Source organism: Patiria miniata, unplaced genomic scaffold (genome assembly GCF_015706575.1).
Source record: "Patiria miniata isolate m_02_andy unplaced genomic scaffold, ASM1570657v1 HiC_scaffold_1, whole genome shotgun sequence".
Classification (NCBI taxonomy): Eukaryota; Metazoa; Echinodermata; class Asteroidea; order Valvatida; family Asterinidae; genus Patiria; species Patiria miniata.
In genome coordinates this window covers 17,098,893-17,112,995 of record NW_024037047.1, presented here as the reverse complement: position 1 = coordinate 17,112,995, position 14,103 = coordinate 17,098,893, and the positions used below count along the sequence as shown (strand labels likewise).

At 41.1% G+C, this 14,103-nt stretch overlaps 1 protein-coding gene across 1 annotated transcript in view; it reads left to right on the top strand.

The window, feature by feature from the left end:
• Positions 1–14,103, top strand: part of LOC119723935 (sushi, von Willebrand factor type A, EGF and pentraxin domain-containing protein 1-like) — a 100,492-nt gene that overhangs the window by 64,907 nt on the left and 21,482 nt on the right. The window contains exons 33-39 of the mRNA XM_038194853.1: positions 1,432–1,659; positions 2,306–2,447; positions 3,825–4,357; positions 5,580–5,773; positions 7,044–7,188; positions 9,122–9,242; positions 11,390–11,523. Of these exons, the coding sequence (XP_038050781.1) occupies positions 1,432–1,659; positions 2,306–2,447; positions 3,825–4,357; positions 5,580–5,773; positions 7,044–7,188; positions 9,122–9,242; positions 11,390–11,523 (1,497 nt within the window). The remainder of the gene's footprint in view (positions 1–1,431; positions 1,660–2,305; positions 2,448–3,824; positions 4,358–5,579; positions 5,774–7,043; positions 7,189–9,121; positions 9,243–11,389; positions 11,524–14,103) is intronic.

The following is a 14,103-nucleotide window of genomic DNA, read 5'->3' as shown; positions in this document are numbered from 1 at the left end:
CCCAGCGGCCTAATAGGTAAGGACACATAGAACATGTTGGCGTGAAATAAGCTTCTGTAACGAGGTAAAACGTAACAAAAATCTGGTCCAAATTTTGGGTGGTGTTATGTAGAGAATTCTCGTCCTGGACGTTAGTCGTATTGCAATGAAGACTTCGTCCAACCTGGGCTACCAAATACAAACTCATGACCAGTGTTCGACTTAAGTGGTAGCCCGCTAGCCAAATGCTAGTCAAAACAGCAGTTAAACTATTCCTTAAGTAGCTCAGCTTGCGAGTCAAAAATTATTGGGATACGACAAAGATGAAAGGACAGGAAGAAATAAATCATTAAATTCAGAAAGCAAACTTTTATCAATTTGTGTCAAATTTTCTTAACTGTTTTGGGTTAAATTATTAGATCTGTTCATTGAAACACTGACAAGATGGCCTCAGGATACACGTTTTACATGTATGCAATATATAAAAGAAAAGCATGCCGGCTTGTTAAGAGTCTATTTCAGTAGCCTGGCTGGCTAGTAAATAAAAAAATTAAGGTGGAACCCTGCTCACGACTAGCTTTCTTCTAAGCATTCAGCTTTAACCTTTAACATTTTGTTATAGTGGAGGGCTCATGGCATGTTCTTTTGAGAGGATACTCTAATTAAAGCCAGAGTCCATCATTTGCAGCTATCCCAAAAGTAACTGGCATAATTATTGTTGAAAAACATACTTGGTTGAAAGATAGTAAGGGGACTAATCTCCCTGTGAAATTATTCTTTCTGGCAAGCTGTCATTTTGAAGAAATCAACGAAAGAAGGCCTTTCCAACTTAAGAAGCACCGTTGGAAAGTTCCGTTAGTAGTTTTTTTTGTTTTATTCGGTGCGCAGTTGCTAAAATTCGTCGGATCGGTGCGCGACATCGCGTAGCTGCAATCGGCTCAGTGAGAATGTGTCTTGGAAGCTGAATTCAGGCCCAATTCAAAACATGATTCAGCAACTTTTGATTTGAAATCCAGATCCTAGAAAATGATTTTTTTCGAAATATACAGCTGAAGCTGAGCTGAAACTTCATCAGGTTAGTTGTTCAGCACCCCAGCTTCTTTAGATTTTGAACACTTTTGTTGCTTCAAACGAACAAAATGCTCAAATTACAAATGATGGACTATACCTTTAAAAAGAAAAGTTAGTATTTAACCCAATAGCACCTGTACTACATTGTACTAAATTGTACTACATTGTTTTTATCACCTGATAATCTATAAACCATACATCTCTGGCACTACTGGCCCGGTACAGTGGGTACCTGGGCAGGATGGTTTAATTAAGGCAGAACAGGGATCAATGGGTTAAATGATATTGTTGTCAACATTTTTTTTTGTTTTTTCATGCTTTGAAACTTTGACCTATTGTTTTCAAACTCAGTTGCCAATTTCTGTTCACCCACAATTCCAGGGGAATCATGCACCGTTGACATCAATGAGTGTTCATCTGATCCCTGTGGAGCCAGTAACACCTGCCAAGATGATGTCAACGGATACACCTGTCTCTGTGGGCCAGGATTCACTGGTACCGTCTGCCAGCATCCTATTGACCTCTGTGAGCCGTCGGCTTGCCAGAATGGGGCCACTTGCCTCAATATGGGTGCCGGGTACCAGTGTGTGTGCGCAGCAGGGTTCACAGGTAATATATTGTTTCAGGTCTGGCTTTTGTCAATTAAACAAGAAGCATTGACAATTAGATCATTCCTTTTGGTCAGGTGACTATGGTAGCTTTTAATTCCAGTCACAACTACTGTGAGAATTAATAAAACTTTATAAAACTAAATCCATTAATCCTAACCCTTTGGTGTTTGGCCAATCATAGCTGTGATTATGTGCAGCAAATTGGATACTGGGGATCTGCCAATAGAGCATAGAGGTACATCATTCCAGTGGTAGCAGGTTAATCCCCCCCTCCGGTCAATAAACCGATCCATTAACCCATTAGTATCTGTACTTAATTGTATTACATTGTGTTTATTCACTGAAAATTTAATAAAACGTACCATACAGTGCCCGGCAGTTTTGGGTGGTACAATGAGTATTAGGAACAGCGGTTTTGGGTGGTACAATGAGTATTAGGAACAGCGGTTTTGGGTGGTACATAGCCCCGCTCACTGCTTACATGTACATGGGCAATCCACATGTGCACTTCTCGAATGCCATACAGACTGCATGTTCCAGCTGTGCATGTCATACATGTGTGCATGCTGCGTCATGCGTGTGTTATGGCTGTGAAGCAACATTGGGTGAGACTTAATGAATTGGTCTATTTTGTCTTTGACTAGGAATGGATTGTCAGCTGGACATAGACGACTGCCTATTGGGACCCTGTATGCACAATGGTGGCTGTGTGGATGGCATCAATGGCTTTACGTGTGTCTGCCAGCCGGGATTTGTGGGGAACTTATGTGATGTCTGCAGCAATGAGTAAACTATGATTTGATTACTTTATAGGCTCTGTGCACAAGAACCCCTCAAAGGAGGGGGAGAGAGAGGTGAAGGAGACCACTTGGAGAGACATTCGAACACATTGCCAATGATCGACTGATGTCAATTCATGCGGAAGACACTATGGCTTTGTGCACATTTAAGAGTAAAATATGTCTTTGTGGTATATGCACATGAACTAGTACGCACATGCAGTGTGTCACATCCACTGGGCTCTGGAAACGGGTTAAAAGCAACCTTTCTTGTTAGCGAACGGAGCCCAAGGATAACTGTGGGGTTATAATATTCCATGGGAAAGGAGTCAGATTGTGTTGAAGTACTGGGCTATAGCTTGCATTACCCATGGGTGTGTATTAGTGCATCAATCCACATCCCATGTGTGTTATTGCCAGTCATATAACCAAGAAATTCAGATATGGCTTAAAACGCGGTCTTTAAAATAAGAAAAACTCAGTACTGCTTGTTCAATCAGACTGACGATTCAGAGTGGTGCTGAACTAGATTGATTTAAGAACGACTCAAACTGACCCAATTTGCTTGTTACCAGGTTGGTGAGAATAAGCTTTACTGTACAGTGTGAAGTACGCAGTTTCTGAGTGTGCACAGTTCCATTGTGTCAATGCATGTGCATCAAGCGCAGACGGTAATGCGTTTGAATAATGGCATGCCTGCCAGGATACGTCGGACCAACTCTCCATTTGCAACCGTTGAGGGGGTGCACAGAGACCATTGTGTGATTTTTGGTTACATTTAACGTTACACTTCTTCTCACTATTTCTTGCCTTTTGTTCATCACTTCCTCTATTCCTTTAATAGGCTCTGTGTAGAAGTGGCTAAAAGAGCGGCCAACAATAATTAAGTCTCGATAAAACATAAAAATTAAAGTCAACAACCGACACTTCTTGGAACCTAAAATGTTCCAAATTTAAATTTCTGACCGGATTTAATGCTAATTAATGTAATTTAATGAACTTAAAAGTATGAAAAGCCTCAAAAGTACAAAGACACGCATATTTTTATATCTGTGGGATTTTCATCCATGATGACCATTGCATTTTACAGCAAGGAGTCAAAATTTAATGGTAGTAAAGTTATATTACTACACGTGCTATTGATGCACGCATTCATCAAAAGCTCCATCAGCCTTGTTCCAATCAACTGCAGCAGTTGATCTTTTGACGGCGTGCACATCTAGTTGCTTGTAATTGTTTCAAATGTCGAACTTTTCTAGTTCAAAACCTCAGGAATAATTTCCTTCGGAGCAATTTTAGAATGCCAGTCCGAAACGGGCATAATTTTACAAAAATTGGGATTTGTTACTTCCTAGTAATTCTTGGTTTTTATTTCATTCCATAGATCCTGCTATAATGGTGGCACTTGTGTTGTTGGCATCGGTGGCGAGTTTGCTTGTGCCTGTCTGAATAACTACACTGGTGCCCAATGTGAAGTACCAATCAGCTACTGCCTCAGTAGTCCCTGCCAGAATGGGGGTTCTTGTGTCGACATACCCCTTGGTCATCTCTGCTCATGCTTGCCAGGATACGTCGGACCAAACTGCGAAAAGGATCTTGATGAGTGTGCCTCTTTCCCCTGCGTGCACGCCACACAGTGCAGAGATGGCGTCAACCACTACACGTGCACCTGCGAGGGCGGCTACAGCGGCATCAACTGTGATTTGAATACCGACGAGTGTGCAAGCCAGCCGTGCTTCAACGGAGCAACTTGCCTTGATCTTGTTCACAGATACTCCTGCCTGTGCGTCCAGGGGTACACAGGCGAGCGCTGTGAAATTAACATCAACGAATGTGCGGAAAATCCCTGTTTTAACGATGGCGTATGCATTGATGGCGTCAACGGTTTCACGTGCCTTTGTAATCAAGGCTCAACAGGTAGGAATTTTATTCACCCTGTTATTATTGCTGGTTCATACTTGACACATACTTGAATTTGTGACGTCAAGGCAAGTGTTAACGCTTCAAATCTGCAAAAGTTGAACACATTTCAACCACAGCAGTTTTTGCCGTGAGTGAATTGTGATGCCAATTTTGCATGAAGTGTCAACTGGCCTTTGGGCTGTCTTTTTAATAACAAAATAAAGAAATCTGTCACCTAATAAAAATTGAATTCCAAAAAAGCACAATTGTAAACTGCGGAAAACGTAAATTTTTAAAGTTTGAGACCTATGATTGAGTATTTTTCTTACAAAGTTGCAGACGGCACTGCATGGCTATGAACTAATCTGATTATGGCCTCATTGGTATTACAGAGGTTATGCCACACACACATACACACTTTTCGTGCATTAAAACACACAGTTAGTTTGAATAGCCTGTTGGTTGAAGGAGCACGGAATGCATGCATACAACATGTAGGTGTCATCTAGAGGCCAGTTCTTACTTCATGTGAATTTTGATTTGACACTACAAAACATTAGCTGTCAAATTTGCCAACATTTATAGGTGTTAAACTTTTGAAAATTTGCATCGCGAAAACGTGATGTGACATCACAAATTTGTGTTCATGATCACAAATTTGCAGTCATGATCACGTGAAGTATGAACCGGCTGTTAGTCTATACAATTAAAAAAAATCAAAAATATTACACTGGAGGCAGTGGTGGTAGCAAAGGGGAAAGGGGGGGGGGAAGCACATGCCCCCCATCCCATAATGAATCGTCACCTCCCGACCGGAGAACAGCACAGTCAGATAAGTTACCATTATTAACAGATTTAACTTAAGGAAATTTTGTTCACGTCTATTTATTTTTCACTAAAAGTCCCTGTTTAACCCGAGTGGCTGTCTATTTTAACGTCTCGTGGAAATCGAATAGCGCCACTTATTGTCTAACATTGACCATGATGTCGGTTTGAACAGCGCACCCATGGGAAGATGTGTCGAGCACCCCCCCCCCCCTCCCCCCATTTTGATTTAACGGAGGCTGGGTGTCCGGTGAAAAAGAATTTCTCCCTTATTTCAGTACTGATGAAATTGGCGCTTCCTGCCAATGTAACATCCAGCCCCCCACTCGCCCCTCCCCCCTAGAATGAGAACGCTGACAACGCCGCTGATTGGAGGACACAAAAAACCACTGTTATTATAACTGTTGTACAGGCCTGTTTTGTGAGATTAATGTCAACGACTGTGACCCGGATCCTTGCCAGAACGGCGGGGAATGCTCAGATCAGCTCAACGCATACGCCTGCCTCTGCTTACCGGGCTACAGCGGGATCAACTGTGAGGTGGATATAAACGAATGCCAACAACTGAACGTGCAATGTCAACATGGCGGAACCTGTGTGAATAAGGTAAATTTGTGTAAAAAGTATTAAAGCATCCATTTCACTTGTTACGTTTGAAACTTAATTTTTACTTTTTTTTCTTAAGGAAGGTGCTATATTTAAGACTGAAGGATTTTTTTTGAGGAAACAAAAGTTGAAGTGATCAAATTTAAATATTGGCCATGTCCTCATCTCTTGTCTGGAAGTATTGCTTATAAATACAACTTCATGAGAACTAAGCTGACAACTGACGTAGCGGCAGCAGCTGGAAGCCCATTTCAGACTCGGCATAAATTGCAATTTCTTCAGGAAATGGGCAAATTGGGGGATTTTTGTAGGGGAAAAATGAACAGAAGTTGGGTATTTTTGGGCGCCGTGTACAAACAAGAGAGGGTGATAGTGACCACTTTCAAAAGCACTTCGTACTGGTTCGCGCTCGTAAAGTGCGAAGCACGTACAACTTGTTTATTCTGAATGTGCACAAAGCCACAGCGTCTTCACGTGAGCGTCAGGAGTTCAAATATCTCTCCAAGTTGTCTCCCCCAACTTTCCGTTTCTTACAAGGATTTTAATTTATGTTGAGGTAATCACACGTGGGAAGGAAGAATTAGTCATTGCGCAGGAAATCTCACCAGCTGTTGTTAGGTTGTAGCTTGTTCCCATGGTTGAGGCCAGGTTTCCAGTTCAGCGTTCTTGCAATATAGCCCCCTCAGGGTGCAGACCAGTAAATCGGTCCGAAATTGCCTGCGCCGGCCAAATCACGATTTGCATGCCCTCAAAATCTTCGGTATTTGAGCATGCTGTGGGCCATGAACTTGAGGGTTTGTAAAAAATATGGGTGGAAACCGTGCACAGGACTGGGAGCTTGCAGTTCTGTGTAATTTTGATGTAATTTGGATCCTAAAAGGGCTCTATTTTGCAATGGAGTGTAGGCATCGTTTTTCAAAATGGCGATGGGCTTCAGGACTATTTTCAGGGGTGATCATGTTCAGATGGAAATTTCTCCTAAAAGTCATCAGTTGACCCCCCAAAAATTGAAAAGAAAATGAAAGATGATGAAATAAGCTTTAATTTGATGTGTGTCTCGAACACGTTGGAGAGTTGTGAGTATTTTTCCCGAATTTTTGAAGTGGGAGCATTTACCATTGGGGTCTATGGAAGTTTATTTACTGGTCTGCTACCCTCAAAGGGTAGTGCCCACTGCAGATTGATACTTGTACTGAAAGACAATTCTACGCTCCTACCCTTGCCTTACTACAATGACCTTTTCATTCTGATTGCATGTATACATGTATAGGTGGCAGACTTTGAGTGCTCGTGTGTCGCTGGCTATGAGGGACACTATTGTGAGGAGGAAATCAATGAATGTGAGTTGGACCCGTGTGGCAACGGAGGAAGCTGTCGCGACAAGCTGGCGTCATTTGCCTGTGTTTGTTCGCAAGGTAAGTCATTTGTTGAAACCCTTGAGTGACCTCTAATTGTTTGTTGAACATACTTTCAATAAATTTCCTCTTTTGCAAGTGGTCAACTATCTTTGTTTATTTCAATTAAAATCTACTTTTATCCTTGTGTTAATTATGTTTTCATCGGATTTTGTTGGTTGGTTGGTTGGATGGTTGGTCTGTAAAAAAGGTTTTTTAGGGGTGGTCCTTGGAAAAAGTACAAATACGTGTACACATTTTTTTTAAAGGATTCTTCACAACTTATGCGAGTATTTCTTTTGTTTAGCCTTGGTGGAGGTTTGCGCTCTCTGAGTGTTTCTAGTTATTGGCTGTTTCGGCAACCTGCCGAAACAGCCTTTGTTTTTGTTAAGATTTGTTTGTTTGTTTGTTTTTTTTTTCAAACAAAGCATAGCATTTGTACACGTTTTCATCGTGGAAGGCACTTTGGGCACTAAAATCAATCCGTTTGCCTTTATACTCGGCACACACTTAGAACAGCATCTGAACATGGACGTCATCATGGCGTCATCACGTGACCTGTGACGTCACATTTAATGTCCATATTTTGAAGGCCTTTATTATCTACAGAACTACAAGGCCGATTGGGTTGAAAGTTGGTATATACCGGTACCTATACCGGGAAGTGTTATTGATGAAAATTGTCGTGACTTCATCACGAGTCACGAGACGTCACATTAAAAAGTGCATATTTTGCAGGCCTATATCTTCAAAACTACATGTCCGATTGGGTAAACCGGGATATGTTTTAGATGAAAATTCAAGTGATGTCACGATGATGTCATCACGCGATATGTTTCGAAGGCCTATATCTACAGAACAACATGTCCAATTGGGTTGAAAGTTGGTTTGTACATAGACAGGGATGTGTTATAGATGAAAATTGAAGTGGCGTCACGATGACATCATCACGTGATATGTTACGGCATTCTAAAAGTGTATATTTTTAAGGCCAATATCTACAGAACTGTATGGGTCCTGATTACTCTACCGCAGATGTTGTCTAATCAGTCTTACATGACATAAAAATACAATAACAAATTACCGAAACAGCCGTATGTTTGTACACAAACATAAGTAAATCTAGTTATTGTTATCATTATTATTAATTATTTCCGATAATGAAACCAAGGATTCCTCAAAAGTGCCCTAGGCACTGTAGCTCAAGAAACCTGCACATGTAGATAGAAGACAATGAGAACAAATTACAGTTTTAAAAGTGGGAGGAAAACCCCAGAAGAATGTTCTGGGGAAAACCCACGGAATCAGGTAGGGATTGAAAACCCAATTGACCTATTGCCGTTAGCGAGTTAGCCACGCCCCTTAGACAACCCAGTGGAGTTTTTGTACGTTAAAGTTTTGTTTGTCTCAGATTTTGCGCGTTCCATTTCCATTTGTATATCATGTAATTGAACAATATTTCACAAGCTGCGTTGACACGATTCTAACGCGATAGGTCAATCCACATGTGTCCAGGGCAGAAATCAAACCTGGGTTACAGAGATGGAAGGTGACCCTTTGCAAAAGGCTTGTTTGGGATTGGTTTTCATCTCTAATGAAAATGAAAGATCTGCCTGAATTATTTTTTGGGCAGCATATAATTCAACATTTGCAAGGTAATTAGTCAAAAAGTACTGTTGATTGTTTGATATCTCATTCCAATGTTAAAACTACTCTATTTTGAACATAGTTCTTTGCTAAGCACTGTATATACTTTGTGCTGTCCACGAGGTCGTGTGAGAAAAATCCACAAGCGTAGTCAGGTGAGACTTGAACCCAAGTCTGCTTTCACCGTAATATTTTGAAAAACAGCAATAAAAAAAATTGCTGTTCAGCATGAAACCCCAAAAATAGCATGGGGAGAGCAACATTAATTTCATTTGAGCTATGCTCTTTTGTTTTGATTGTATTTGAGGGTTCACCGGTGTGCAGTGTAACATTGAAGTCAATTTGTGTCTGGACGCTCCCTGCAGTAACGGTGCCACGTGCATCCCCAGCACCGGGGGTTTCACCTGCACATGCCCGGCAGGATTCAGGTACGGTGTTTATAAAGTCTGTTTCATATGTAATTGTGCATACAATGTGAATTTTATGTCATGGAACATTTTTGCACAGGAAATGTTTGCTGTGGTTTTACATGTGTTCAACCCTAGCATTTTAAACTTGCCGCGATGCCGCTACTGAGTTCGCATTGACTTTAGTTAAAGATATTTAGTCCATCATTTGTAATTTGTGCATTTTGTTCGTTTAAAGCAACAAAAGTGCTCAAAATCTAAAGAAGGGTACTGAACAACTAACCTGATGAAGTTTCAGCTTAGCTTCAGCTGTATATTCCGAGAAAAACAGCATTCTAGGATCTCAATTTCAAATCAAAAGTTGCTGAATCATGTTTTGAATTAGGCCTGAATTCAGCGTTCTCACTGAGCGATTGCAGACACGTTCTCACTGAGCGATTGCAGTTACGCGATGTCGCGCACTGATCAGACGAATTATAGCAACCGCACGTGTGTGTGGGTCGTGCCAATGCTTGCGCGTGCTTCGCCGAATAACAAAACGAACTACTAATTTAAATTTTCCTACGGTGCGTCTTAAGAAGCACCGTTGGAAAGGCCTTCTTTCGTTGATTAATTCAAAATGACAGCTTGCCAGAAAGAATAATTTCACATGGAGTTTAGTCCCCTTACTATCTTTCAACCAAATATGTTTTTCAACAATAATTACCCCAGTTACTTTTTCGGATAGCTGCAAATGATGGACTATAGCTTTAAGTAGTACAGTACATACATGTGTTTGCCTTTTAAATGGGCAATTCATGAGAAAGTGGACATGGCTGGAAAATAGACATAAAATCTCCAGAACTATGAGCATCACTTTTGGTATCATATTAAAGGGAACAACAAACCTCTCATTTTAGTGGTGTGCCAGTGAAAATGGGATCTGGTGAAGTGTTTAAACAAATAAATCAATGATTTTTGGGCTAAAATTATGAAGTTTAGGTAGTCATTTTGGTGCCTTGTTTTTAAGTGTAAAATGCAAGTGTTGTTGTGAGTTGTTTGTTTTCAGGTAGAGAAAAAGGTTAATAATTATTATGCCAAAAGAGATTTTGGGAGATTATGATTTTCTCATTTGTTTTGTCTTGTACCAAAGATAGGTGGACAAACTGTAACATGAGTTACCGTAACGCGAGTTATCGAAATATATCCCTCTAGAGTTCTCATGATTGTTTTTTTTTTACGATTGTTACGGTAGCATATGACTTACATGTACAATAATAATGTAAGGGCACTCAGATTTTTCCAACAGTTATCACAGTATGACGAAACTTTCAAATGTGAGGTACTTACATTTTTTTTCCACGTCCATTTTGTGTAACGTGAGTTACCAATAAAAATCTTATTGCCAAACCAACAAAAGTTTAGTTTGTTTGCTTTTTTTTGAAGTTTAGTCACTTAATTTCAAGGGTATCCTCCGTGTGAAAAAATCCACCCAAAATGCTTTGACTTTATAGAATAACAGTACAAAGACGATGGAAGGCCTCTTCTCAATCTAATCTGAGTTACCACAGAATTTCCCAAATGCAAAACTTGGCAATACACACAGAGTAATTATAAACCTCCTCCCTAAAAAAATAATAATAATAATAATAATAACACTGGATAGGACATTAGGGAGACACTCCCATAGACTCGTGCGCAAAATGTTTCAATCTTAAATGTGACCTAATTACCCAATATTCCCTTGTCCTTTTTGCCACGAATTTTGGTATGTTTACTAATTAGACCACGACCAACAAAATAACCAGGTTGAGACAGCAAAATTGTGCCTCTAACGGGGGGCTGTAACATTAGGGAGACATTTTCATGTCTCCCTAATGACCGGTGTCTACCTAATGACCGGTGTCTCCCTCCGTTCGAAAAAATTACGATAATGTGTTGCCAAAAGGTACCATTTAGTGGAATAAACATAACAAATTCAAAAAAAAATATCATATGGACTCAATGCCCAATAATATGCCCAGCAGTTACAATGCAAAACATTACACGTATTGATGGACTATACTTATTTTATGATTTTTTTGGGATAAATTTGTTAAAAATGTCGTAAATTTCCAATTGGATAGACTTTTTGTGCTAGAACCAGCTTTAATATTGGTTTGTCTTCTCTTGTGATGTTTTCTCGCCAGTGGTTCCCTGTGTGACACAGAAGTTGATGAGTGTTTGAGCCAGCCATGTCTACATCAGTCGAAGTGTTCTGATCAAATCAACGGTTACCAGTGTGTTTGCCTACCAGGCTACACCGATACCCACTGTGAAACAGGTATTAAGTTGTCTTATGAAAAGTTGTTTTAGAGCTATAATTTTCATCTTTGGTTGTATTTTTTGGTTTGCATATTAGCTCAATTGACAACACAATCGTAATGGGCTCCCTGCACAAACAAGAGATTGAGAGTGCTTTTGACAACTTTTGAGAGGCCATGCATGGATGCACCGCTTGTGCTTATTTACTAAATCATGCGCATATAGTAATAATAGTGGATATTTATAAAGCGCACGTATCCACCAGGACTGGTGCTCAAGGCGCTACATCATTATTACCCCTGCTCATTGGGCACACGAAACATTCCAAATACCATCTCAGCTCCCTGGGGAGTATACAGCTCGATGCAGCCTGTTAGGCGCAAGGAAGCTTATTCAATCACAATAACCATCTCTGTCCTCACAGGAACCCATTTACTCCTAGGTGGAGAGAAGCAAGTGCCTTGCCCAAGGGCACACACACCATGACCCCGCCAGGACTCGAACACACAACCTGCAGCTTTACCCACAGACCACGAATCAGTGCCCTTAACCACAAGGCCACAGTACTCCACATATACCGGTACACCTAGTGCACGTACGAATTATTACATTCTGAATGAGCACAAAGCTATGTAGCATCTTCGCTTGAGCATCAGGCGTCATCAGCAGTGCGTTTGAATGTCTCTCTCAGTGGTCTCCCCCAACTATCCTTTTCTTGCCGTTGAGGGGTACTTGTGCATGAAGCCCCTTATTGTTCCTTCAAAAGTATTATGTGATTTTATAAACTCACTTGAAAATCCTGATTGCAGAAAACGTTTTACAGCACATTCCTGTTTTATTACTCAAGATAGATCCTATTTTTTTTCTTCAAATGAGCATCTGAAGTAATTAATCTGTTGGTATAAGAATTCTACAAAGCCACTGAACTGCCAAGAACAGGTGAGTCCGAAGCATTTACTTGAGTGTCCAATGAAACTTACCCCATTAGTCCCTTTTCTGTCCTAAACCATCCTGCCTGTTAGGGTTTTTCTACATGCCTTCGTCTTGCCTATGTTGAAATCAACAAGGGTCCACCATAAGCAGAACCGCTTTCATCAAGCACAGGCAGGCGGTCGTACACAGGTCAGCTGTAGATTTTGGATTTTCTACCTGGGTAGAGCCTCTCAACCCTGGTCTTGACAAGGGTTGGATTTGACCCATGTAGAGCATTGGATCTATGTGGAAGCCATGTTGGACTCTTGCTAGTATGAAAGGGGTTCCCGAAATCTATGTGTCAACCATGTTGAAATCAAGGGGCCACCATAAGCAGAACCCCTTTCATCAAACACAGGCAGGCGGTCGCACATAGGTTATATTTTTGATTTCTACCAGGGTAGAACCTCTCAATTCTTGCGAGTGTGAAAGGTGTTCCTGAAATATCTGTGTTAGACCCATCCGACACAGAGATTGTGGACAGTGTGAAAGGCCCTTAACATACCATCCCCAAACCACCCTGGCACTGTATGGATTCATCAGGATATAATGTTAGGTTGTAGTAGCGCTATAGTGTCTGGCAGCTCTGCATTTTTGCGCTCTGTTCTACTCACATTTTTGTGTCTTTCCTTAATACATTTATATATTATTTTTGACATTATGTGACCGTCAGAGACTTGATGATCATGATGGTGCTGCTTGATTTGCTTGTGATCGTTCTGATTTGGAGCATTTTTAACCCGCTCAGCCACAGAGAAGCTTGTTCACGCCGTCATTTCTTTTCATTTGGATTTTTGTAACTCTGTTGTGTCAGCTACCCCGTAATCAACTTGCTCATCTACAAAGACTCCAAAATTCTGCTGCTCGTATTGTCACCCTGACACCCTCTAGAGCCGATATCATCCCAATTTTGCAGTCTCTGCACTGGCACTGTTACCAGACTCATATTCGAGTCACGAAACATCGAGTCCAAGTCTGAGTCTGAGTCACATTTCTCAAGTCCAAGTCCCAAGTCCTCCAGGTCGAGTCCGAGTCCGAGTCCGAGTCCGAGTCACGAGTCACAAAGGTCAAGTCCAAGTCCAAGTCATGAGTCACCTCTAACATTGTATTGGAAAAACGTACATTTTAGGGAATTCAGAGTCACCTTTGATATAGTATTGGAAATACGTACATTTCAGGTGCTGTAAGCAGTATTATGTGCGGACAGCGGGGTACAAGTTTCAGTACATTGATTTCTTCAATCAATATATCGTTAATCGGCCACGGCCACGCACGCACCGCATCGAGCGTCCTGTACATGTATTGCACAGTAAAGAAAATGATTGACTTACGTATGTGCGCGTGTGCAGTGCGGTAATTTCCGTCGAGTCACAAGTCAGTTCGAGACCAAGTGCGAGTCCGTAGCCCTGAGTCTGAGTCCGAGTCGTAAGTCAAAGTGACTCGAGTCTGAGTCCGAGTCATTAAAAATGTGACTCGAGTCAGACTCGAGTCCGAGTCCAAGTCACGAGTCATACAAGTCTAACTGTTGCTGACCGGATTGTACAGACTGTTATTGCTTGTTTTTCATTGGCTTTGGGGATCATGCTGGCTACTTTCTCGTGGTGATCTCCGTTACGGCTCAAGCTCA